Source organism: Callithrix jacchus, chromosome 12, assembly GCF_049354715.1.
Source record: "Callithrix jacchus isolate 240 chromosome 12, calJac240_pri, whole genome shotgun sequence".
In the NCBI taxonomy this organism is placed as follows: Eukaryota; Metazoa; Chordata; class Mammalia; order Primates; family Cebidae; genus Callithrix; species Callithrix jacchus.
Window position 1 is genome coordinate 38,582,793 of NC_133513.1, and position 24,562 is coordinate 38,607,354.

Genomic DNA, 24,562 nt, shown 5'->3' on the forward strand with positions numbered 1-24,562 from the left:
TTCATGGATCAAGACCCCTTCACATTAATTTCTAGACTGTAAGACTTTAAAAGGGCAAGGATTTTCTTTGTTGACGAGCTCGGCTGTTACGGTATTTTCACCTGCTGCAGCTCCCAGCAGGATAAATCACCACTTCCTTCCCTGTTCGGTGTTTGAGAGGTTTGTTTGTGGCCGCTCCTGCTTCATAAACACATGATCCTTGATCAAATACCCTTGAATCCACCTGACAGACAAGAAGCTTCCAGACCTCCAAGGGGATGCCCGAGTCTCCCTTTACTCTGGGACAAAACTTGGTTTTGGTTTCTTGGGTTTCTCATTGACGAATGCTGAACATGTTTGCTTTCACTTCATTTCTTTGTTCCAGTGTTTTCTCTGCTGTTTTCACACCTCTCTGGATAAGCTTTCCAAGTTCCTTATAGAAAACAAGAAAGATTATTTACCAGCAGTCTTCCTGGTCCCCGGCTTGTCAGCCTCGGTGCATTCCAGTGCACTCCTGTGACACCTTACCCAGTAGCTGTGGCTCGCAGCATGTACGGCGTTTGTTCTCTCTGTTCTATTGATGGCTTCCTTTTCCAAGTCAGTTCTTTGCCTGGATCTCCAGGATCTCTGTCTCACTGCCACCGTTACCTGATGTAGGGGGTTCACCCTACAGCATTTCTGTTGCTGTAAAAAGACCCTCTGCTGTATCTTCTGGCATGGAGAATTTCTCTTATTGTATTTTAGAAGCAAGAGATTATGCAGAAATGGATCCATGGATGGGGGTGGAGTTTATCTTTATGGTTTCTGTACAGTAAAAACTCTCATTATGCCTGTCCTAGACTGAGCCCCTCATTCTAGAAGCTGGTCCACTTCTGGACTTAACACCTGAGCTGAAAATGTCTCTTTTTGCCCATGCTCATTTTTGTTTGGTTTCCAACAGAAAAGAATCCTGACAAATACAGAAATGAGCCCTGCCACAGGGTATTACTAAGATGGAGCTCTACAAAGTAAAACTGCTGGGGTGTAAGTGGACCTCACAGAGGCTGGCTTTTGCCAGGCTGGGAACTGGGCAGTCCTCGAACACTGAACACTTTTCCTTCTGTACTTTTGTGCCTGCTTGTCACTGGGAGGCTGGCTTTTACGGAGGGAGACCCTGGGAAGGAATGGGGGCCGATGGGGGAAATGGGATTTGTTTTGCATGATTGGGGTGAGAAAGGGACCCAGAGGGGAAGAGGAAAGAACAGGAGCCACTGGAGGGCAATGTGCAGTGTGTGGCTCGGGGTGCAGTTTTCACCTCTGGTCTCTGTGAGACATGAAGTAAGATTATGTTCTGGGTATAAAGTAGGCAGTTGGGTGAGAGATTTAAGGGAAAACAGCATGGTCTGGAAAGGCTCTAGAGCAGGATGGGAGAGGAAGTGGATGGGACACAAGACATCAGCCTGAAGACTGGTGGGGGAGCGGAGCCCCTGCCAATCTTGGTATGAAATCACCTTTAGCCTAAAGCCGTCTCCTTACATAGTTTAAATTCACCCTAAAGGTTTCTCTGTACATAGTGAACTATAAGCTAACTGACATGTAAACAGACTGTCACCTACTCTCAGACCAAGTAGCTGAGTCTTGGTCAATCACAGCAGCCAGACTTCAATCACGCACAGGTGGCCAGCTGTTCAAACTGGACTCAAACAAGCCAAACACCACACCATCACCAATCCATCTATTTCTGTACCTCACTTCCACTTTCTGTATGTCAATTTCCTTTTTCTGGCCATAAAGCTTCAACTATGAGACAGTTCAGGAGTCTCTCTGAATCTCAGGGCTGCCTGATTTGCACAAATTGTTCTTTGCTCATTCAAACTCTGTTAAATTTAATTTGTCTAAGGTTCTTTTAATACTGGAAATGGTGGCAGGGAGAGGTGGCTCATGCCTGTAATCCCAGCAATTTGGAAGGCCAAAGCAGGCAGATCACTTGAGGTCAGGAGTTGGAGACCAACCTGGGTGACATGGTGAAACCCCGTCTCTACAAAAATCCAAAAATTCCGGGTGTGGTGTTGCATGCCTGTAGTCCCAGTTATGCAGGAGGCTGAGGCACAAGAATCCCTTGTGCCTAGGAGGCAGAGGTTGCAGTAAGCTGAGATTGTACCACTGTACTCTATCCTGGACAACAGAGCAAGAATCTATCTCGGAAAAAAACACACAAAAAACTCTAGGAATGAATGGCAACCCTGCCACAGCATCACCCCAAGGGCTGTGTGACTCCATGGACCTTGAGGTGTTCTTTGGGGTTTGTAGGGCTGACCCACAGATGGGAGAGAGTGGCTGTAGTCAAAGCTGTGGTGCCAAGCAGCTCACATGATGGGTGACATGCATCAGAGTCCATCATCCTTCAGTGGGCCAAGATAACCCCTCCTCCCGCAGTTGCTGTGGCTCAAACTCTCAGAAACAGCACTTCAGCAGATGGAAGGTGTGAGCCTCAGGCACAGTACAACAATGTGCCGTGACCATTCTCAGTTGGCTGTATAGGCTCTGTGAGAAATTATCAGCAGGAACAATACCCATTAGGAAAACTTTGTCTCAAAGCTGGGCTTCCAAAGGCCCTCTTCGAGCATCCCATCAGGTTTTAGCTTGTGATGGAGGACAGCATGTTCTCCTCCATTGGGACCTAATGCATCAACTGTCAGCAGGATCGAGCTTCTGTTGGCAAAACGCTATCTCCAATTTCAAGCATGGCACATCCCCAGAGGTTAAAAATTAGATCAATAGCCATTTGCAAGGAACTCCTGAGCATTCTTTCTTCTAAGTATAGCGAGGAAGGCCTAGTTTACAGGGTACTTTATATTCACTCTTTCCCAACTGTCAATTCCCTGAACCTTCACAACAGCCCTGAGAGGTAAGCAGGCTGGTCCCACTATTTCCCTACCTCCGATGATGACCTGACATCTGCCTGCTCTCATTCTTCATCTGTCCTTTGTCCTGCTTCTGAGACTGTGGTGGCTTCCCTCTGACAGTATATGGGGCTCTACACTTGGTAGCAGATCATTTGTCTTCCTCAATCTCAGTCCTTGTCTAAAATCAGAGCACAGGATCCTTTTAGGGCCACTCTGGCCCTGAGATGCTACAATTACAACAGTTTCTGTTTAACAGATTAATATAGTTTGGTGCAGTGAAATGTTTTATAGGCTTATTGTAAAATTGTGACAAAAAAGCTACACATAAAAGCATAACTTAAACAGATACACATAATGATTGTTCTGTAGCACCTGTGTCCCATGGAAGGCAACAGTCTATGTTCATTTGATTAAAAAGCCAGCCATTTATCAATTTAGAAAACACAAATCCTGTGGGGCATGGAAATGTGTGTTTTCTGAACATAAGTCTTGTTTGAGACTAAAAGGAAGGACTTGCTGTGCCATCAGAAGAGAGTCAATGACAGGCCGTGCATAGTGGCTCACACCTGTAATACCAATACTTTAGGAGGCCAAGGCAGGTGGGTCACCTGAGGTCAGAAGTTTGAGATCAGCCTTGGCAACATGGTAAAAACCCATCTCTACTAAGAATACAAAATGTAGCCAGATGTGGTTAGCTTGGGAGGCTGAATCAGGAGAATCGCTTGAACCTGGGAGGTGGAGGTTGCACTGAGCCAAGATTGCACCACTGCACTTCAGTCTGCATGACAGGAGCAAGACTCCATCTCAAATAATAATAATAATTTGAAAAAGAAGATAGTCAATGACAAAGAATGTTTGTCAGACAAATGCGTGAAACAAAACTTCTGCACCTGCCAACATTTGACTCATCTTTTCGCTAAGGCCCATTTATGATGACAAGACAGAAACTACCGGGAGTGAGGTTGGAAATCATCAGGAGAAAACGTACCTCTGCAGCAGATATGATGGGATGTCAGGGGGTGTCATAAAATGTGAAGTTGAACCTACATCTGAAAAGAAATGAGCAAGTAAAGTCTCCATGCAATGAGAAAACCACCTATACAAGTGTCCTATGAAAAGGACACTAGAGAAAATTATCTCCAAATATGCTGGGTTTACTAGGGAGTAGAAATCAGAATGATAATCTGGAATACAGGAGAGGACAAGCCACCAGTGCATTCAGAGAGGGAAGGGTAAAGGAGAGCATTTATTGGCAACATAAACTGCTTAGAGACAGAGTTCATTGGTTCTAGAGATTCAAAGTTAGAGAGCTGTCAGTGCACTGGTGGAGATGCACTTACTGAGCAAGTGTTCTCCTGAGAACATCTTATCTAAAGTACAGGAATTGTAAAGAATGTCTAGTGATAAGCTTTATCAAAGCAGGAAAGATATGAAATGTTTCTAGAGGCTTATTGGAAACAGTTCTTATCTCAGACATGTAAGCATGAGCCTCCTCTCCTTTGAGCCTTCCTCACCCTATTTTGTCTGGGTTTGATGAAAGTTGATTTCTTCCTGGTTCACAGAAGGTAGCGGCTCCCCGCTGCCCTCCTTCCCAGAATCACTAGCTGCTGACCACAGGATGGCAAGAGCATCTCCAGGGAAATGTGACCTGAGTTTGTGGCTTGTGGAAGTGAAACCAGTGTGAAGGCAGATGGCATGTTACAGAGATGATACAATTGAGCAGAGAATTGCTAAGGTTTCCAGAATAGAGGAGGCTTTGGTCATCAGACTCTTAGGGCAGAGGGATGCAGCAAGCTGCTGCATCTTGGTGGTAGCAGCCATTATCAAACATGACAGTGATGGAGTTCAGAACATGCCACCCATAAATATGCCACTTTCCCATAGGATTATTGTGAGCTAAAGGTATTTAAAAAAAGAGGAAGAAAAAATGATACTTTAACTCTCCCCTTTTCTTTTTGAAAGCAGAAATTAAAACTCCTCTTTATACTGGAAGGAAACTAACATTGTCATCTTCAGGAATGGAAAGTTGAAGCCCAGAGAAATCTGTGCAAACAAACATTGTTAAGCTAACCCTTATCTTCCTAGTTACTTCTGTACTCAATTAACTACCTAGTCCAAGCCCTTTTGATTGTCCTTGTCACATTTTCCCAATTTACTACTCTTCTCCCACTTTTTAAAAATTTTTAAAATTTATTGTTATTATTTTTACTTTTTTCTTTTTCTCTTTCTCCCCACTTGCCCTCCATTTTATTTTTTAAAGACAGGGTCTTGCTTTGTTTTCCAGGCTGGAGTGCAGTGGTACCATCATAGCCAGTGGCACCATCATAGCTCACTGCAGCCTCAATCTCCCGGCTCAAGCAATCATTCTACCTCAGCCCCTGAGGCACATGTCACAGGGCCTGCTAATTTTAAACATTTTTAGTAGAGAGTAGCTCTCAATATAAAAAAGAAAGAGGAAAGAAACATGAAAAGTGGCTCAACAGTCAACGACATGTTTATTTTGGAGAATAACCCTGAAAGGTGCCCTGAGAGGCCAATGGTAACTTCAGTGGAGGAAGAGGCTGGGCACAGAGTGCACAGAGCCTGGGCATGGTGAGAGCACAGGCTCCTGGACAGGCATTCAGGGAAGAGGACTGGGCTGGGGGCGCAGAACACGGAGAGGAAGCTTTGCATCCTGTGGGGGACAAACCAATGTGCATGTGGTTGTTCTGGACAGGCAGGTAGCTGTATTGAGACCCAGGGACTGGTCCACACAACCACAAATTCTTGTCAAGAAACCTACTGAATAAAAAGTTTATTAACAAACAGCCTTGCAAAACAGCTCTTGCCACTCATTTCTGAGGCATGTAATGGTTCTACAACCCCTTCAACCTATGTGGCTTAACTTAAATCCCACTGCAGGCCTCCTGGTGGGTGTCCTCATTGTTCTCATCCTACACAGCAGTAGCACAGCTGCAGCTCCCATTTATAGAGCACTTTTGGGGTCAGGAATTGTGTGAAGCACTTTTTGGTCATTCATTTATTCACTCAATAAGTATTTGTTAGACTGAACTATGGTGCTGGCACTTCTCTGAGTCAAGAATAAAGACATGGACAAAATAGACAAGTCCCTGCCCTAAAGGAGCTGCTATTCCAGTCAGGGGCAGGCAGAGAATGGACAAGTCAACAGGGAACTGTGTCTTAGGTGAGGCCATGGTCAGTACCTTGTAGAATAATAAATCAAGGAGGGAGGGGAAGAGAGGAGTGTGAGGGTGGGTGTGGTGAGGTCATCCAGGGAAGGACCTCCTGAGAGGGTGGCATAGGAGTAGAGATTTGGAGGATCCAAGGGGGAGAGCTGTGCAGATCCTTGGGGAGAAGTCTGTCCACAAACAGAAAATAGCACGGCTTGGGGTCAGGGCCAGCAAGGAGGCCACAGCAGCTGGAATGGAGTGCTGGGAAGAAAAACCAAGATGCACAAAAGCGTGTAACATGGATTGTGTTCCAGAAAGCACACACGTATACATGTGTATGTAGAGCCCATCGCTAGGGAGATGATAAGTGTTCAAGGAATCAGTAACTGCCATGAGCTCCAGAGAGGGGAACTGAGATACAGACAGGTGGAAGAGAGCCTTTTGCTTTTTTTTAATTTTTAAATTTTGTGGGCACATAGTAGGTGTATATATTTACGGGGTACACAAAATGTTTTGACACTGGCATGCAATGCGTCACAGCAACGTCAGCAGAATGTGGCATCCAGCCTCTCAAGCATGTATCCTTTGTGTTACAAACCGTTCAATTATACTATTCAGTTATTTTTAAATGTACCATTATTATTGACTATAGTCACCCTGTTGTGCCATCAAATACTAGGCCTTCTTCATTCTGTTGTTTTTTACTCATTAACCATCCCTATTTTCCCCAACCCCCCTCCCCACTCCCCTTCCCAGCCTCTGGTCACCATCCTTCTAGTCTCCATATCAGTGAGCTCCATTGTTTAGATTTTTAAATTCCCACAAGTAAGTGAGACCATGTGGTGTTTGTCTTTCTGTGCCAGTTTATTTCACTTTACATAATGTCCTCCAGTTCCATCCATGTTACTGCAAACAGCAGGATCTCATTCTTTTTTTGTGGCTGAGTAGTACTCCATCTTGTACATGTACCACATTTTCTTTATCTGTTTGTCCGTTGAACAGGCTTTTGGTTTTTTGAATGTTTTCTCATTTCCATACATTACTTTTCGTCTTTTTTTTCTTTGAGACAGAATCTTGTTCTGTCACTCAGGCTGGAGTATAGTGGCATGATCTCAGCTCACTACAACCTCTGCCTCCCGGATTCAAGCAATTTTCCTTGCTTCACCCTCCTGAATAGCTGGGATTACAGGCATACATTATCACGCCCAGCTAATTTTTGTATTTGTGGTAGAGACAGGGTTTCACCATGTTGGCCATGCTGGTCTTGAACTCCTGATTTCAAGTGATTCACTTGCCGTGGCTTTGCCAAGTGCTAGGATTACAGCAGTGAGCCACTGTACCTGGCTCCATTACTTGTTTAAGAGTAAAATGTTTTCAAATCTATGAAACTTGAAAAGACACCTCAAGAACTTATTAGCTATTAACCACATATAAACAAAAGCAAAAATCATAGAATATAATAGTCTAAATTAAAGTTTCAAATCTCTATATGTGAAAACATACTTCAGAGGTAAAAATGCAAATGAGGAAAATTTCTCATTCCTTCGTTCTGACTCCAGAATGGGTGTGCTGCCCATAAAAAAAAATCAAGGAAATATTTTAACATGTGTGACACTTGAATGTTAACATCTTTAATATATTAGGAGCCTTAAATAACACAGAAGAAAAATATAAACACCCTAAACAAAAAAATAAAGGACATGAGTGAACATGGTACTCACAAAGGAAGAAAAACAATTACTCAGTACATATACAAAAAAAGTCTAATCTTGCCAATTAGCAAAGAAAAATAAATTAACACAAAACATTTCCCACCTATCAGAATAAGAGGTGATAATTTGAGAAAACTATAATTTTCTATTGCCCAAAAATTCTACCTCAATCAACTTATCTTAGAGAAATCAGCGTAAGTGTGGGAAGTTTTTATCAGATGGACCTGGATTTCAACAGTGTTCCACGTTACAGGAAAACAAGGTCAGATCTGAGTGTTCAGGAAGAGGGACCTGACCAAATCACTGATGCCCCAAATCATTCCATGGAATAAAATGTAGCCATTAAAATAATAATCAGTCCGGGCATGGTGGCTTATGCCTGTAATCCCGACACTTTGGGAGGTGGAGGCAGGAGGATCACTTGAGTCCAGGAGTTCAAGACCAGCCTGGGCAGCATAGCAAGACCCTGTCTCTATAAAAAAAAATTGTAAAAATTAGCTGGGTGTGGTGGTGCACACCTGTAGACCCACCTACTTGGCAGGCTTAGGTGGGAGGATTACTTGAGTCTACGATTTGGAGGTTACAGTGAGCTATGATGGTGCCACTGCACTCCAGCCTGGGCAGCAGAGCAAGACTTGCTTTTTCAAAAAAATTAAAATAAATGAAAAAAAAAAGAAATAATTAAAAGAAAAAGAAGCTGGTTCCATCTGTAAGGATGGGAGTTGAGGTAGGATCAACACTGAAATCCCATCAGGTGGGTTAGGTCAGAGCTGGCTGTCACCCCTGGGAAGCCAGAAGCGCTGCTCATTTCAGTTTTGCCTTCCCCGCTGTGGGCTGCTGGCCACACCTGTCCTCAGCATCCCTTTCTCAACCCCTGTGAGCAGGAGATTTCAGCAATGGTATGGATATGCCGTCATGCCAGGATATTTTTACCTGGGAATAGCTGAGATAACCCAGTGAAATCCTGTTCTGGGCAGCTGTTCTGTGCCAGGCACCCTGCCGGTCACTGGGAGGGACACGGACAGGAATAGGTCACAGTCCCTGTCTTGGTCATAGAGTTCCTAATCACAAACAATAGAACTTGCTCTAATAGTTTGAGCTGGAAAGAGATTTATTAGAGAATTCAAGCCTCTACCAAAGGCCAGAGGCACCGGCTTTGTTGGCACAAGGTCAGGTAGAGCACTGAATCCACACTGCTGCATGGCTCCAGCACGACCATCCTGCTACCAGTCACAGTCACGGCTCCCAGGCGCTGACACTGCACACGGGACGCCAGACACCCTTGCCCTGAGAGCCAGAACCCTCCACCCCATCATTCCCAGGGAGATGCTGCGTGATTCCAGTGTCCTTGAACCCTCTCTGAAGAGGCCTTGCTGAGATGAGTGTTTGTGGAGCTGAGGTTTGTGCTTGTGCCCTGCAGGCAAGGAGGTGAGGGCAGCAAGTCGTAGCCACTCCCAAAGTAAGGCAGAACTTTCCACTTCACACTGAGGAAAGCTCTCCAAACTTGCAGTTTTAAAGAAACCAAGGGGCTACAGTGCATGAGGAATGCGCCCCAATTTCCGGGAACTTAGAGTCGATGCACACTTTAAACTCATGCAGATGAAGGCAGAAGTGTGTATCATCCTTGGTGAGTGGGGAGGCAGCCAGACAGCACTACAGCTCTTCCAGGGAGCCGGAGAGTGACCCCAAGCTGTGTTACGGGTGGTGGGACTGATTTCAGGGAGGGTAGAGGATGGTGCTGGCAAGGGTCACTGTGGCCAGCCCAGAGCTTCAAGGACCCCCTGGTTAGGAGCGTGAACTCTCATCTGTGGGCAGAGGGAAGTCAGGGTTAAATTTCTGGAACTGCAGCAAGCTGTGGCCGGGAGTGAGGGGACTTTTGGGATAAAATTGCATTATGAGCTCAGCTGCATCCCCCGAAAATGCATAGGTTTAAGCCCTAAGCCCCAATATCCCAGAATGTGACTAATGGAGACAGGGCCTTTAAAGAGGGGACTTAAGTAGAATGAGACAGTTGGAGTCGACGCTAACCCAATACAGCCGGTGTCCTTATTAGAAGAGGAAATTCAGACACACAGAGACACCAGGGGTGCGTGCTACGTAAGAGGCAGCAAGAGCCTGGCCTTCTGCAAACCAAGGAGAGAGGCCTCAGAGGAAAACGAGCCTCCCCAACGGCCTGACCTCACATTTCTAGTCTCCAGAACTGTGAGCAAATACGTCTCTTTAGTCAAAGCCACCCAGTTGCGGTGTTCTGTTGTGGTGAGACCACCATGGAATGAGGAGAAGGAAGGCTTGCTTGATGCAGCAGGGAGTGGACTGCAGATTCAAGGAGGGCTCTGCACAGGTCTGAGATTGAGCTTGTCAGGGAAACCTGAGCTGTATGTAGGTCTCGCTCTCCTGTGCCCTGCAGGATGGCTTGACCCCTTTCTGTTCTCATGCCAGACCCTAAGGGCAGTGTCAACTGGGCCACAGACGCAGGCCTGGTGTGCCTGGTGGGCTATTCTTATGCCTTCAGGAAGCCCACCTTCACCTCCTGGCTGTTGTGACTGGCATCCCTGAGGCTCTGTTTCTTTGTGTGTGAAAATAAACAAGGACATGTCATATGTCATGTGCTAGCAATCCACCAGCACCGGGTGAAGGCCCAGCAAAGAGGCGTTCTCTCCTCTGTAGGTCAGGAGCAAATGCATATCAGGGTGGTGAGAAAGTAAACATACAAATGGGGTGGAGATCTGATTGATTAGTAACTCACAAATCATTTGAAACCATACTTTCCTGTTGATAGTCTACCTTCTGTAAACATGCAACATGTTCTCACCTTGTTATCATTCCCAATGATGTCAAATGCATGGGTGCCCTTGTCAGTATAAAAGTTTGATGCGACTTTTCCTGGATGCACCTGCCTGTAAGGAGTCCTGTTCGTCACAATGGTAGGTAACTGGTTTTATATATAAAGGCCAGAAAAGCAAAAACACTATGTATTCCTTATTTAATATGCTGTGATGTGTGTTTCTACTGCACAGCATTGAATGGTAAATGAAACCTAGTTCGGAATCTTTTGTTATTACCTGCAATTCAATGTACAGAGTATGAGAGTCTGGAGCTTGGGAAATTCTTATTGAGTGTAGCACTGGTTCTGTTCTCTAAGATCCAAGTTGTTTTTCCTTCCAGGACCAATTCACTGAAGGCCCAACCTTTCTGGGCTCAGGTGATCCTCTCCCCTCAGCTTCCTGAGTAGCTGGATCTACTTGTGAGCCACCATGCCCAGCTAATATTTGTATTTTTTGTAGAGACAGGATTTTACTATGCTGCCCAGGCTGGTCTTGAACTCCTAGGCTCAAGCAATCTGCCCACCTCAGCCTCCCAAAGTGCTGGGATTACAGGTATGAACCACTGTGCCTGGCCAAGAAAGAATTTTGCTTCAAAGTTTATAAAAACCCATGCAGGCTTTTCTTGCATCTTAAACTTGATCTTTCTTAAAACGTTCTTTGCTAATTTCAGGGAATGAACTGGGCTGCTCTCAGGGTTGCAAGGGAGATGAGGCAAGAAGCAGCCAGCCAAGTGGGAGGAACCAGAGAGAGTGTCCTCAAGAGAAGTCCCTGGGCCTCCTCTGGGTCACTCTTCAAGACAAACATGCTCTCACAAACTGTCCTGAGGCAGAACTGGGGATGGTAAAACAACAGTGAGGTTGGGAGTTCTCCCCATCTCCACTCGACTGGCTCCTCCTACCCATTCTTCATGCGGCTTCACAGGAACTTAGCAAGCTGCGCAGCCGGCAGCACCCCTGCATGCCTAGGATCCTGAGGATCCCCAAGTCTTTATTTATTAATTTAAAAGCCCCCCCTTTTTTTTTTTTAGTAGAGATGAGGTCTTGCTAGGTTGTCTAGGCTGGTCTCTAATTCCTGGGCCCAAGTGATCCTCCTACCTCGGCCTCCTGAAGTCCTGGGATTACAAGCATGAGCCATTATGCCTGACCAGACCCCCAAATCTTGATCATGGGTTAAGACCCTTCCAGGAGCAGTAATTTACCTAAAGAGACACACCTTCTTTTTTTTTTTTTGAGACGGAGTCTTGCTCTGTCGCCAGGAGTGCAGTGGTGAAATCTCGGCTCACTGCAAACTCCGCCTCCCGGGTTCAAGCAATTCTCCTGCCTCAGCCTCCTTGGTAGCTGAGACTACAAGTGGGCGCCACCACACCCAGCTAATTTTTGTATTTTAGTAGAGATGGGGTTTCACCATGTTGGCCAGGATGCTCTCGATCTCTTGACCTCGTGATCTGCCTGCCTCATCCTCCCAAAGTGCTGAGATTACAGGCATGAGCCACCACGCCTGGCCCAAGAGCCACAACTTCTAAGGGCACTGCCAATCTGCTTCACCTCAAGGCTAACTATGAAGCTGCACCATCTAGAAAACCCTAGCCCATGCTGGCACGGTGGTGTACTCTACTGTGTCTGCACACATCAGGGGCCCAGGGTTACTAAATGCAGGAAAGGAAGACACGAAGGGAGGGAAGGCTGGTGGCAGAATAGAAGACAAGAATGAAAAGGAGCTTTAGAGCCTCTCTACTCAGGGGTGGGACTCAGACCAACAGCGTGGGCATCACCTGGGAGCTTCCATGTAAGTCTGCAGACCTACTGAAGCAGAATCTGCATGTTATTGAATAAGCTCTCTGGTTGGGTGCCGTGGCTCATGCCCATAATCCCAGCACTTTGGGAGGCCGAGGAGGGCAGATCACTTGAGGTCAGGAATTTGAGACCAGCCTGGCCAACATAATGAAATTCCATCTCTACTAAACATACAAAAATTAGGGAGGCATTGTGGTGCACTCCTGTAATCCCAGCTATTTGGGAGGCTGAGGCAGGGGAATCACTTGAACCCGGGAGGCAGAGGTTAAAGTGAGCTGAGATTGCGCCACTGCACTCCAGTCTGGGTGATAGAACAAGACTCCATCTCAAAATACAAACAAACAAAAAACCTCCCAGGAATTTATATGCACATTAAAGCAGCACTGGGTCGAGCACCGTTCCTGGGTTCTCACCGAGGTAAAGATACGGAGGCACTGGCTGTTTCTTTCTTCAATGAGCCCGAGATTGTGTGTTTCCTATTTGCTCCCCGGGTAACTCTGATGCTTACCCAAGGGGAAGAACCCCTCTTTTTACAGGGGAGGAAAACTGAGCTTCAGAGAGAGAGAGAGACGGAAAAAGAATCAGTGTCAGGCTATTTCTGAGATACTGTCAAGTGGGAACTCTCTTAATGAAATCATTTTCTCTCTGCTGTCACCATGTTTGGACTCCATCCCCAGTTGTTCAATCTCGTGCCTTTGCTCTAGAGCTGCAGGAGATTTGGGGATTTTGCACATGTCACTTGTCCTGGGCTACAGCCCTGCTTGTCCCTGTTGACTCTCCTGCTTTGTGACCCAGTGAACAAGATCTCCAAGGTTCTAGTGATCCTCCATCCCCCAGAGCCTTCTTTCTGCAAGAAGGGAGTGAAAATTCTGTCAACAAGGCTGGCTTTTTTTTGGAGAAAAAAGTTTAGGTTTCTTGGACCTCTTCCTGACACCTTATGCTAAATTTTTTTTAATATTTTTTTTTAAATGATGGGGTTTCACCATAATGACCAGGCTGGTCTTGAACTCCTGACCTCAGGTGATCCACCCACCTCGGCCTCCCAAAGTGCTAGGATTACAGACATGAGCCACAGCGCCCAGCTCCTTAAACTAAAATTAACTCTATATGGATTAAAGACAAACATAAGACCTAACACCATAAAAACCCTAGAAGAAAACTTAGGCAAAACCATTCAGGACAAAGGCATAGGCAAGGACTTCATGACTGAAACACAAAAAGCATCAACAACAAAAGCCAAGATAGACAAATGGGATCTAATTAAACTCCAGAGCTTCTGTACAGCAAAAGAAACAATCATTAGAGTAAACCCGCAACCAACAGAATGGGAAAAAATTTTTGCAATCTACCCATCTGACAAAGGGCTAATATCCAGAATCTACAAAGAACTAAAACAGATTTACAAGAAAAAAATCAAACAAAGCCATCCAAAAGTGTTCGAGGGATATGAACAGACACTTTTCAAAAGAAGTCATATATGAGGCCAACAAACATATGAAAAAATGCTCATTATCACTGATTATTAGAGAAATGCAAATCAAAACCACATTGAGATACCACCTCAGGCCAATTAGAATGGTGATCATCTAAAAATCTGGAGATAACATGCTGGAGAGGATGTGGAGAAATCGGAACACCGTTGGTGGGACTGTAAACTAGTTCAACCATTATGGATGACAGTGTGGCTCTTCCTTAAGGACCTAGAAATAGAAATTCCATTTGACCCAACCATCCCATTACTGGGTATATACCCAAAGGATTATAAATCATTCTATTATAAAGACACATGCACATGTGTGATCATAGCAGCACTGTTTATAATAGCAAAGACCTGGAACCAACCCAAATGCCCATTGATGATAGACTGGACAAGGAAAATGTGGCACATATACACCATGGAATACTACACAGCCATAAAAAATGATGATTTTCATGTCCTTTATAGAGACATGGATGAAAATGGAAATCATCATTCTCAGCAAACTGACACAAGAACAGAAAATCAAACACTGCATGTTCTCACTTATAGCTGGGTGTGGAACAATGAGAACATGTGGACACAGGGAGAGGAGCATCACAACTGGGGTCTGTTGGGGGAGGCCAAGGGAGGGACAGTGGGGGGATGGGAGGTCGGGGAGGGATAACTGGGAGAAATGCCAGATGTAGGTGATAGGGGATGGAGGCAGCAAACCACATTGCCATGTGTGTACCTATGCAACAATCCTGCACGATCTGCACATGTACCCCAAAACCTATAGTACAATTAAAAAGAAAAAGAATAACTTATAAAAAAACAGTTTAGGTTTCCACAATGATTTTGAGCTGAAGGTTAGGCAAAAGAAGAATGAAACAGAATAAGTGCCACTCCAAGTCCTGGCTTGAGCTGAATATATCAAGGTTTTGAGTTGTTTTTAAAGAATTTCTTTCTTTCTTTTTTTCTGGCTATAAACCCCAAACATTTTACTGTAGAAAATTTAGAAAATAAGAGGGAAAGTCCAAAGAAGAAAATGGTCATAATCCTACCAAACAAAAATAACTTGCTATTTGGTAAAAACCTTCAGCGTGTTCTGAGCGTCTCTCTCCGTGTCATGGGAATCACACATTTCATAGCCTGCTTCACTTCATGTAATGACATGTGATCATTTGCTCAGGTGACTTCATCTTCTACCTTGCTGGCTCACCAGGTGTTTTTCTGAGTCACTGTTCTCCACCAGCTCTGTTCTTGGGCACGTGGTTTCTTTCCATTTTTCCACTGCAGTGAGCATCCTTGTGGAGGAGTCCATCTCGGAGATAAAAAGGTGAAATCAAATGTTGTAAATGGTTTTAAGAATGTGGATATATAGTAGCAAATTGCTCTCCATAACAGTTGTTCAAAGTAAGTCATCCTTGTGCATATCACCTCCCATAGATGCCTCTATTTCCCACTGGGTATTATAAATTCAGTGATTATTCTTGACATCTCATTATGTTTCTATTTTATCTACATATTTACATTTCTTTTGCTATCAGTAAATTGAACTTTTTCATGTGTTTATTAATCATTTGTGTGTGTGTGCGTGTTTGAGAAATGCCACTTTATTTCTCTTGCCATTTTTCTGTTTAAGATGTTTTTCAGCTGGGCATGGTGGCTCACACCTGTAATTCCATCACTTCAGGAGGCCAAGTCAGGTGGATAACCTGAGATGGGGAGTTCCAGACCAGCCCAATCAGCATGGAGAAACCCTGTCTCTACTAAAAATACAAAATAGCTGCTCATGGTGGTGCATGCCTGTAATCCTAGCTAGTCGGGGGGCTGAGGCAGGAGAATCATTTGAACCCAGGAGGCAGAGGTTGCAGTGAGTTGAGATCGCGCCATTGCACTCCAGTCTGGGCAACAAGAGCAAAACTCTGTCTTAAAAAAAAAAAAAGATGTTTTTTAGGCTGGGCATGGTGGCTAATGCCTGTAATCCCAGCACTTTGGGAAGCCACGGTGGGAGGATTACCAGGTCAGGAGATCGAGACCATCCTGGTTAACATGGTGAAAACCTGCCTGTCTAAAAATACAAAAAAATTAGCAGGATGTAGTGGACACAGCTGTAGTCCCAGCTACTCAGGAGGCTGAGGCAGGAGAATCACTTGAACCTGGGAGGTGGAGGTTGCAGTAAGCTGAGATCACACCACTGCACTTCAGCCTTGTCAGTAGAGTGAGACTCTGTCTAAAAAAAAAAAAAAAGGTGTTTTACTTTTCCCATTGGTATATAATGATATTGTTCTGCACATTTGATATTTTTCTAATTTCAATTATGTTCTTACATTTATATTCTGAAATCTCTTTTTCTTTTATGGTTAGAATAAGTATTTACATATATATGCTATAATTATTTTATGATCTCATTGTAAAAATTTAACCCTTGAATCCTTGTAGAGTTTATTTCACTAATGGGGACTCAAGCAGGAAATTAACTTTGTTTCTTCTCCAGATTGTTAATCACTTGTTCTAATGTCATTTATTGAATAATTGCTCTCCACAGATCTCAAAGACCATGTTTATTTTATAATAGACTTCTACATATATTTATACTTTCTGGTTTTCCAATTTTTCTTTTTTACCTTATCCACCTACCTTTGGAACTTTCTGGGTTTTCTATTTGGATCTCTGTGTTTGTCTTTCTTATTTTTAAAGACAGGGTTTCAGTCTGTCACTCAGGCTGGAGTACAGTGGGGCTATTATGGCTTGATACGGGCTCGAACGCCCTGGGCTCCAGCGATTCTCCCACCTCAGCTTCCTAATAGCTGAGATTACAGGAACACACCACCATGCCCACCTAATTTTTGTATGATTTTTTTTTATTGACGCAGTGTTTTGTTCTTGTTGCCCAGGCTGGAGTGCAATGGCACGATCTTGGCTCACCACAATCTCTACTTTATGGGTTCAAGTGATTCTCCTTCCTCAGCCTCCAAAGTAGCTCAGATTACAGGTACATGCCACCATACCTGGCTAATTTTGTTTCTAGTAGAAACGAGTTTCTCCATTTGGTCAGACTGGTCTCAAACTCCCAACCTCAGGTGGTCTGCCCCGCTCAGCCTCCCAAAGTCTTGGGATTACAGGTGTGAGCAACAGCGCCAGGTCTTCATTTTTGCATTTTTGATAGCAATGCAAAAATTTTCATTTTTCACCATGTTGCCCAGGCTGGTCTTGAACTCTTGACCTCAAGTGATCTGCCTGCCTCAGCCTTCCAAATTGCTGAGATTACAGGAGTGAGCCATGGTGCCCTCCCTATCTTTCTATTCTTTTTATTTTTTTTTAAACAGAGTTTCGCTCTTGTTGACCAGGCTAGAGTACAACAGCATTATCTCAGGTCAGTCATCACAACCTCCACCTCCCAGGTTCAAGTGATTCTCCTGCCTCAGCCTCCCGAGTAGCTGGGATTACAGGCATGTGCCACCATGCCTGGCTAACTTTGTATTTTTAGTAGAGACAAGGTTTCTGCGTATTGGTTAGGTTAAAACTCCCAACCTCGGGTAATCTACCCACCTCAGCCTCCCAAAGTGCTGGGATGACAGGCATGAGCCACCTCTCCCAGCCCCTATCTGTCTATTCTTATATGAGTCACATACTACTTCAAGTGGCATCACTTCATAATTAATTTCAGGAATCTTACAGAATAAATGCTTTTATTCCCATCATCAAAAGACAAAATTACAACATATTTAGTTTAAAGATCTTAATTGACTTCTTCGTTTTTTTTTTTTTTTTTTTGGAGACAGTGTCTCACAGTGTTACCCAAGCTGGAGTGCAGTGGCACAATCTTGGCTCACTACAACCTCTGCCACGCAGGCTCAAGTGATTCTCCCGCCTCAGCCTCCCGAGTAGCTGGGATTACAGGCACGTGCCACCGTGCCTTACTAATATTTTGGTATTTTAGTAGAGAACAGGTTTCACCATGTTGGCCAGGGTGGTTTCAAACTCCTGAGCTCAGGCAACCCACCTGCCTCAGCCTCCCAAAGCGCTAGGATTACAGGCATGGACAACCACACCCGGCCCTTAATTGACTTTTACTTGTGAGTCTAGAATCTGGCAACACCTCATTCCATAAAATAGATAGAGTGTTCTAAAGAGCTGACCAGAGAGGTTTGCCTTTGTAGACAGAAAAAGGCCAGGAAAGCAGAAACAGAACAGAAGCTAAATTGGGCTTTCTGAAGTGACGTTGCTAATAAAAGTTAAAGCAGAGGGGACTTTCTTATCATGTCAGCTAAAACTGGCCTGTTGGGCATTTGGCTATTACCTCTCAGTCTCTCCTGATTTCTTAGAAGGTTGAATAAGCAACTTAGTTCTGGCTTAGTAGCAGAGAACTTCAGCATGGGCAACTGCGTTTTGGTTTTGTCTATTCGGCCTAGTGCAGGAGCTCAGTCCAAACCAATGGCCTCCTATATATTTCATTGAACACTGTCTGCCCTTTCAAAAGTTCCCAGAAATTACCATATTAAGGTTTGTTAATTTAGCTCATTTCAGGAAGATGACAAGGTCAACTAGATACTTTTCCTTGTTCTACAATTTCAGCCTAGATTAACTGGTTTGTTCACGGAGCCATCAAAGATGCCTTTGTGATCTGGGAAATGAACTTCCTAGCCTCGCCCTCTGTGTTCACAGCATGGCCCCAACCTAGTTTTCCACTCATATCTCCAAATAATCCAGTTAACTACAATAAGCCTTCAACTATATGTTTGGTGCTTCTCTTCTCTTTGTTAATGTTTCATTCTTTCCATGAAACTCCTCATTCTGTCCTTTATCTTCCATATTCTGCAAAGAGGCTAAAGACTGCGTTATCTTTAAAGGTCTCTTGAACTTCCTCTGCAGTGAAACAGCCCACATATCATTACTGCCCTATGCCTGCTGACTCCTGTTTACCTCTTTCTGTAGTTCATGCTAGTGACTTGTGTGGGTCTTGTTCCCTTGCTAAGTCACCGCGGTTAGGAGCTCCACCTCATAACCTCTACCAGAGCCCAGCAGAGGTCCTGGTACACAGCACTCAGTAAAGGATTATCCTCTGAATTAATTCATTCTTCACCCTGAGCTTTCTTCACATTACAGAATGTTCTCCTGGGCGGCCTTGTGATCTTTGCAACCTTTGTGACTTTATGCAATGCATCATGCTATTTAATACTGAATGACATAGTTCCAGGAGAGTCAACCAAGGGTAAGTCTTGGTTTTTCAATGTTTATTATGTTATTGCAGCATGGCAGGTGGACCTGTCTGCAGATGAAAATCTTTGTGTTTGTTGTTATTGTTTGTTTGTTTGAGACAGTCTTGCCCTGTCTCCCAGGCTAGAATCAGTGGTGAGATCTCGGTTCACTGGAACCTCCTCCTCCCGGGTTCCAGTGATTCTCCCACATCAGCCTCTGAAGTAGCTGGGACTGCAGGTGCCCACCACCATGCGCAGCTAATTTTTGTGTTTTTGGTAAAGACGGGGCTTCATCATGTTGGCCAGGCTGGTTTCGAACTCCTGACCTCGGGTGATATGCTCGCCTGGGCCTCCCAAACTGTTGGGATTATAGATGTGAGCCACTGTACGTGGCCTCACTTTAGGAGGCTTCTAAGACTATAGCCCTGCACCCTGAGATAGATTCCATTGTTCTAGTACCCTAGAACTATGGAATAGTTGAGACATAGAAGGTGTTTTTCAAGTACCCAAGATGTTACACATGTGCACAGGGTTGAAAACCACCGAAGCAAAGCAAAGGGAAGTGTAGAAGTGAGATATTGATCAAGAGAGAATCCAGCAGGAAAAACCTTGGTCCCAAATACCCACAGGTTCACATGGCTACCTGATTAGAAGAAGGGCCTTATTTTTTTCTTGAAATACCTGCTCTGAAATAAAACTCAGAAGGATGTAAGCTTCTGTAAGAAAACATTATCAGTAGCATGAACTGAACAGTACTGGAATTAGCCATGGGTGAATCCAAGAGCACCATTCTTTGATATCTTTAAAAGCAATGAGCTTCTCCATCTCTGAGAAGGGTTCAGATAGAAGGGGCTGGACTCAGTGTCCTGATAGGCCTTATTCTCATGGTATGACTTGCACTGATGATGTCATGTGTATGGTTTTAGAATGCACAGATCTGGAAGGAAACAAACACCCAATAAACTCAAGGTGGCGGACTGACAACTGTGAGACATGTGCTTGTGGCGAAAAAGAAATATCATGTTGCACTCTGTAAGTCTGATCAGAATCTGTTGGCGAAGGGCTAGGAATCTGAATTTTAACAGGTGCCTTGAGAGTCTCATGAGGACACTGTGAGTAGAGAAGCAAGCACTTGACTTAGATGAGAACACCTGAGTCCTGCTGAACTTGAAGTGTCTGGAGAGTTCCAGCCACATTTATCGAGCAGGCCCCATGCTAGGTGCCTAATGGAACAAGGGGAATTGGACTGGGAGCTGACTGGCTTCTCAGAGCAGACTCCCAGGCATCACATTGGTTGGGCCACTGGGTATTATAGCTAAGCCTTGATTTTGTGGCTCCAGAGATTTGACATTGTCTTTGTAGCAAGCGTTGATGTCACTCTGGTGGAGTGTGATTTTATCCCAGCCAGGTGAAGGACTGGTGACTGGTCCCTCCCTAATATAGAAGCATGGCTCCCTGGTGGCTAAAGCATCTGTGTCACCCAGATTTGGCATCCCTGACCTCTTCCAGGATTTTCCACTGTAGGCTTGGATTCTCCTGGGTCTGGTGTGGAAAAGGGCCAGGCTGCTCCTTGCAGGGAAGAGGGAAGAACCTCAATAATGGATTAACTTGAGTCTGAATCTCCATTCCCTTGTATACTGGCTGTGTGACCCTGAGTAAGTTTCTGAATGTGTCTCAGCCTCTGTTTCCTCACAGTATAATCAGGGATAATCAGGTGGCTATGAGAATTAAATGAGATTCTGCACATACATTCTTTAACCCAGCAAACAATGTCTTCTCTGTGCCAATTCTGTGTCCTGCAAGTCTGGGGCAGGAACTGACACCTGGTCAGGTTTCAAGGTGCCTTTTCCTTTCTCCCATCATGTTGCGTGTTCCACTTAGCACACTGCTCTACATGGGGGAAATGAACCACCCCTTCTTCCCTGGAATTGCCTCACTTCCTACCAAGTTTGTTTTTCTCATGAACTTTTTTCTCCTCCGTGGAAAAATACAGACTTTGATTAAGCTTTTTCTGGAAGAAGTTTTTGGACCCACTGCACCCTCTATGACACACTGCCCAGATCTCAAGATGCTTGGTAGCAGTGGAGCCTGAGGCTGGGGACCCAGGCAGAGGCTCCCCAGAAGGGCATGGGAGACATCCTGGCCTCCAGGCTGCCCGGGCCCAGGACAGGGTTGGTTTGCTGACTTGGGTGAGGAAAAGGGAGTGGGAGACAAAAAGCCAAAGCCATCCAACCACTGGCTCTGGATAGCTGAATACCTGATGTTGACAGTTTCTCCTGCCACTCTCTCTCTGCTGCTTCACCTACAGAGCTAAGTCTGGTTTGAATTGAAATAAGCATCCGGTAATATGCTCTTTGCCTTCCCAACCTGTACTTGCACACAGGCAGTGGAGATTCACCATTTCACTTCCTACCACGAACCAAAAGAATTGTATCTCTTTGGCCAGGCACGGTGGCTCACACCTGTAATCCCCTCACTTTGGGAAGCTGAGGCGGGTGGATGACCTGAGGGCAGGATTCCAGACCTGCCTGACCAACATGGAGAAACCACATCTCTACTAAAAATATAAAATTAGCCGGGCATGGTGGCACATGACTATAAACCAAGCTACTCAGGAAGCTGAGGCAGGAGAATTACTAGAACCCAGAAGGTGGAGACTGCAGTGAGCCCAGATAGCACCATTGCACTTCAGCCTGGGCAGCAAGAGTGAAACTCTGTCTCAGAAAAAAGAAAAGAAAAGAAAGAATTGTATCTCTTCAACAAACACCACTTTCTTTTTAACTTTTATTAATTGTGGTAAAATGTATATTACATAAAATGTGCCAGTTTAACCATTTTAAAACATATAATTCAGTGGCATTAAATACATTCACAGTATTATGCAACCATAAACACTATTTCTGAAACTTTTTAATGACTCCAACCTGAAACTATATTCAGTAAACAATAACTTAGAGTCCCCCTTCCCCAAAACCCCTGGTAATCTCAAATCTACTTTCTATCTCTATGAATTTGCCTAGTCTAGATATTTCATATAAATAGAATCACCCCGTGTTTGTCTTTTTGTGTCTGGCTTATTTCACTTAGCATGTTGTCAAGGTTCATTTATGTCGTAGCATGTATCAGTACTTCCTTCCTGTTTCTGCCGGATCAATATTCCATGGCGTGGCTAGACCACATTTTGCGTATCCATTTATTTGTTGATGAACACTTGAGTTGCTTCCACCTGTTGGCTAAAGTAAGTAATGTTCTGAACACTGTCAGTATACAGACATTGGCATATAATGTTTGGTCTCTGCTTTCAATTCTTTTGGGATATATACCTAGGAGTAGTTTGCTGGGTCACATGGTAATTTTTTGTTGAACTTACTGAGGAGCTGCCAAGCTGTTTTTCACAGCTGCACCATTTTACATTCCTACCAGACAACAGTCATTTTTAAACATGCAAGGTTTTAAATACTTCCCCCAATTTTCTAAATAAAATATATGAATTATGGAACCATAGGAGAATATAAGAGAAAAAGAAGAAAAACCTACTCACAATCCTGACTGCTTAAAGGTAATAACTGTTAACATTTGATCATATTTATTTATTTGTATTAAAAAATTGACACAGGGTCTCACTATGTTGCCCAGGCTGGTCTCAAACCCCTGGGCTCAAGCTGTCCTCTCACCTCAGCCTCCTGAGTAGCTGGGATTACATGTATGTGCCACCATGCCTGGGCTTCTAAGATAATTTCTTTATGACTCTTTTCTACATTTCTTTTCTTGCACATAGTGGATATCAAATTTTATATCAATTCTGTGGGCTGATTTTTCCACTTAATGTTCTAGCGTTGGGCTGGGCATGGTGGCTCACGCCTGTAATACTAGCACTTTGGGAGGCCAAGACGGGGGTGGATCATTTGAATTCAGGAGTTCAAGACCAGCCTGGCCAACATGGTGAGACCCCCATCTCTACTAAAAATATAAAAATTACCTGGGCATAGTGACACACGCCTGTAATTCCAGCTACTCAGGAGGCTAAAGCAGGAGAATCACTTAAACCTGGGAGACAGAGGCTGCAGTGAGCTGGGGTCACATAAATAAATACTCTAGCAGTAAGTAGTACCATTTCATCTCATCAGAACTCTTCAAAATATTTGTATGTACTGCAGCTCAATTAGAGGTGGTCTCTGATATTTATCAGCTTCTCTCAGGGCTCCATGACACTGGCCTGGAGTGACTCTTTTGCCACGGTTCATTGAGAGAGCTCCTGTGCTAACAGGCCTCCAAGCCAGGGCTGGGACATCCCTTTCCACCTCCTAGCAACCGTATGCTGGCCACTTCCTGAACAGGGAGGGTGGGAGGAGCCAGCCTGGAACAAGCTGCCTAGCTCCAGAGTAGCCAGACTTGTTCCTGCCTGTCAGCACCTACTGCAGACCTGTGCCTGCAGGATGGAATGCAGGGGTGGGCTGTGTGACTCTATGGTACAGACTGGTCCATGTTCCTGGAGGTCACACTCTGGGGCTGCCAGCCAAGGGGTGCCCTTAAGTTGGTGAAGGCACTCCAGCCAGCTGGAGCATGGGTGGCTTCCTGAATAGAGGGAGTGGCACTGGGGGAGGGGGTTCTGGCGGTCCTTTCTCTAACAGGCTCTGGTTTTGTCTCAATAACAGTGTTTCTACACCTGTGGGTTATGACAGACACAACTGCCGGAAAATCTTCAACAAGGAGACCTGCAAGATAAGTGTGGTGGAGAAGAAGGACCCAAATAGGCCCTGTGGTGTCAGCGGATGGATATCGTAATGTGCTTCTAGTAGGCACAGGGCTCCCAGGCCAGGCCTCTTCTCTTCTGGCCTCTAATAGCCCTTCCTATCAGTAAAAGATTTTTGAGCAAACACTTGAATATGCGTGCACTGTTAATTTATACCTTATGTATGCATTAATTTAATACACATTATAAAGCATACAAAACATTTAAAAATGGAGACAAAAATACACATGAATAAAAGTTCTATTTTTCCTAAACTCTGTAATAGGTCACTGTGCGTCCCTTACTGGGGGACCACTGCCACTCTTGCTGTTTGTGATATCTGCACTCTGCTGCCTATGTCCTGCTGGCTGGTAAACAATAGAAAAAATGTGTGTCTTCAAGCTGAAATTAGATCCCTTCTTTTCTTTAAGGTGTTCCTGTTTATCCCTCCTTCCTTTTCATCAGGAAGTGCCTTCTATGATGTGTCCCCCACATTCCTCTGTGGTTGATTGAGGTGAAAGCAGGTTAGAACAAGATAGCCTGAACAAGTGCCCCCAAGGCCACATGCAGCCCGAGGGGAATTCAAGGCCAGGGTCTCCGCCTTGCTGGTGCAGAGTGGCCTGGGAGCAAGGCCTCAGGATCAGTTATCTCTTGTTATACACAGAGCACCCAAAATTTAATGGCTTAAAACAATGACAACATCGATTCTCTTTGGACCGTTTCTGCGTTAGAGAACATTTGTTCACTCGACAGGTCTGTACGGAGCACCTGGGCCAGGCAGCGCTCTGGACCTGGGGATACAG

At 44.7% G+C, this 24,562-nt stretch overlaps 1 protein-coding gene across 2 annotated transcripts; it reads left to right on the forward strand.

Annotated features, from left to right (window-relative positions):
* The first annotated feature begins 458 nt into the window (after positions 1–458).
* Positions 459–24,034, forward strand: LOC103796642 (beta-microseminoprotein E1). Of its 2 annotated transcripts, none has more exons than XM_035267656.3 (4): positions 459–576; positions 18,936–19,041; positions 19,954–20,059; positions 23,683–24,034. In XM_035267656.3, exons 1-4 carry the CDS (start codon positions 529–531, stop codon positions 23,810–23,812), a joined length of 390 nt encoding a protein of 129 aa, XP_035123547.2. In that variant the 5' UTR covers positions 459–528; the 3' UTR covers positions 23,813–24,034. The 2 variants fall into 2 exon arrangements, with proteins under 2 accessions (XP_035123547.2, XP_009007788.2); XM_009009540.5 differs by lacking the exon at positions 459–576 and adding an exon at positions 10,636–10,670.
* The last annotated feature ends 528 nt before the right edge of the window (positions 24,035–24,562 follow it).

Excerpts from the sequence above, each read along its gene's own strand:
- LOC103796642 (XM_035267656.3), top strand. The coding sequence starts at position 529 with ATGTACGGCGTTTGTTCTCTCTGTTCTATTGATGGCTTCCTTTTCCAA. Across the intron at positions 577-18,935 it reads TTGATGGCTTCCTTTTCCAA|AATGTTCTCCTGGGCGGCCT; the intron begins GTCAGTTCTTTG and ends TTCACATTACAG. Across the intron at positions 19,042-19,953 it reads TCCAGGAGAGTCAACCAAGG|AATGCACAGATCTGGAAGGA; the intron begins GTAAGTCTTGGT and ends GTATGGTTTTAG.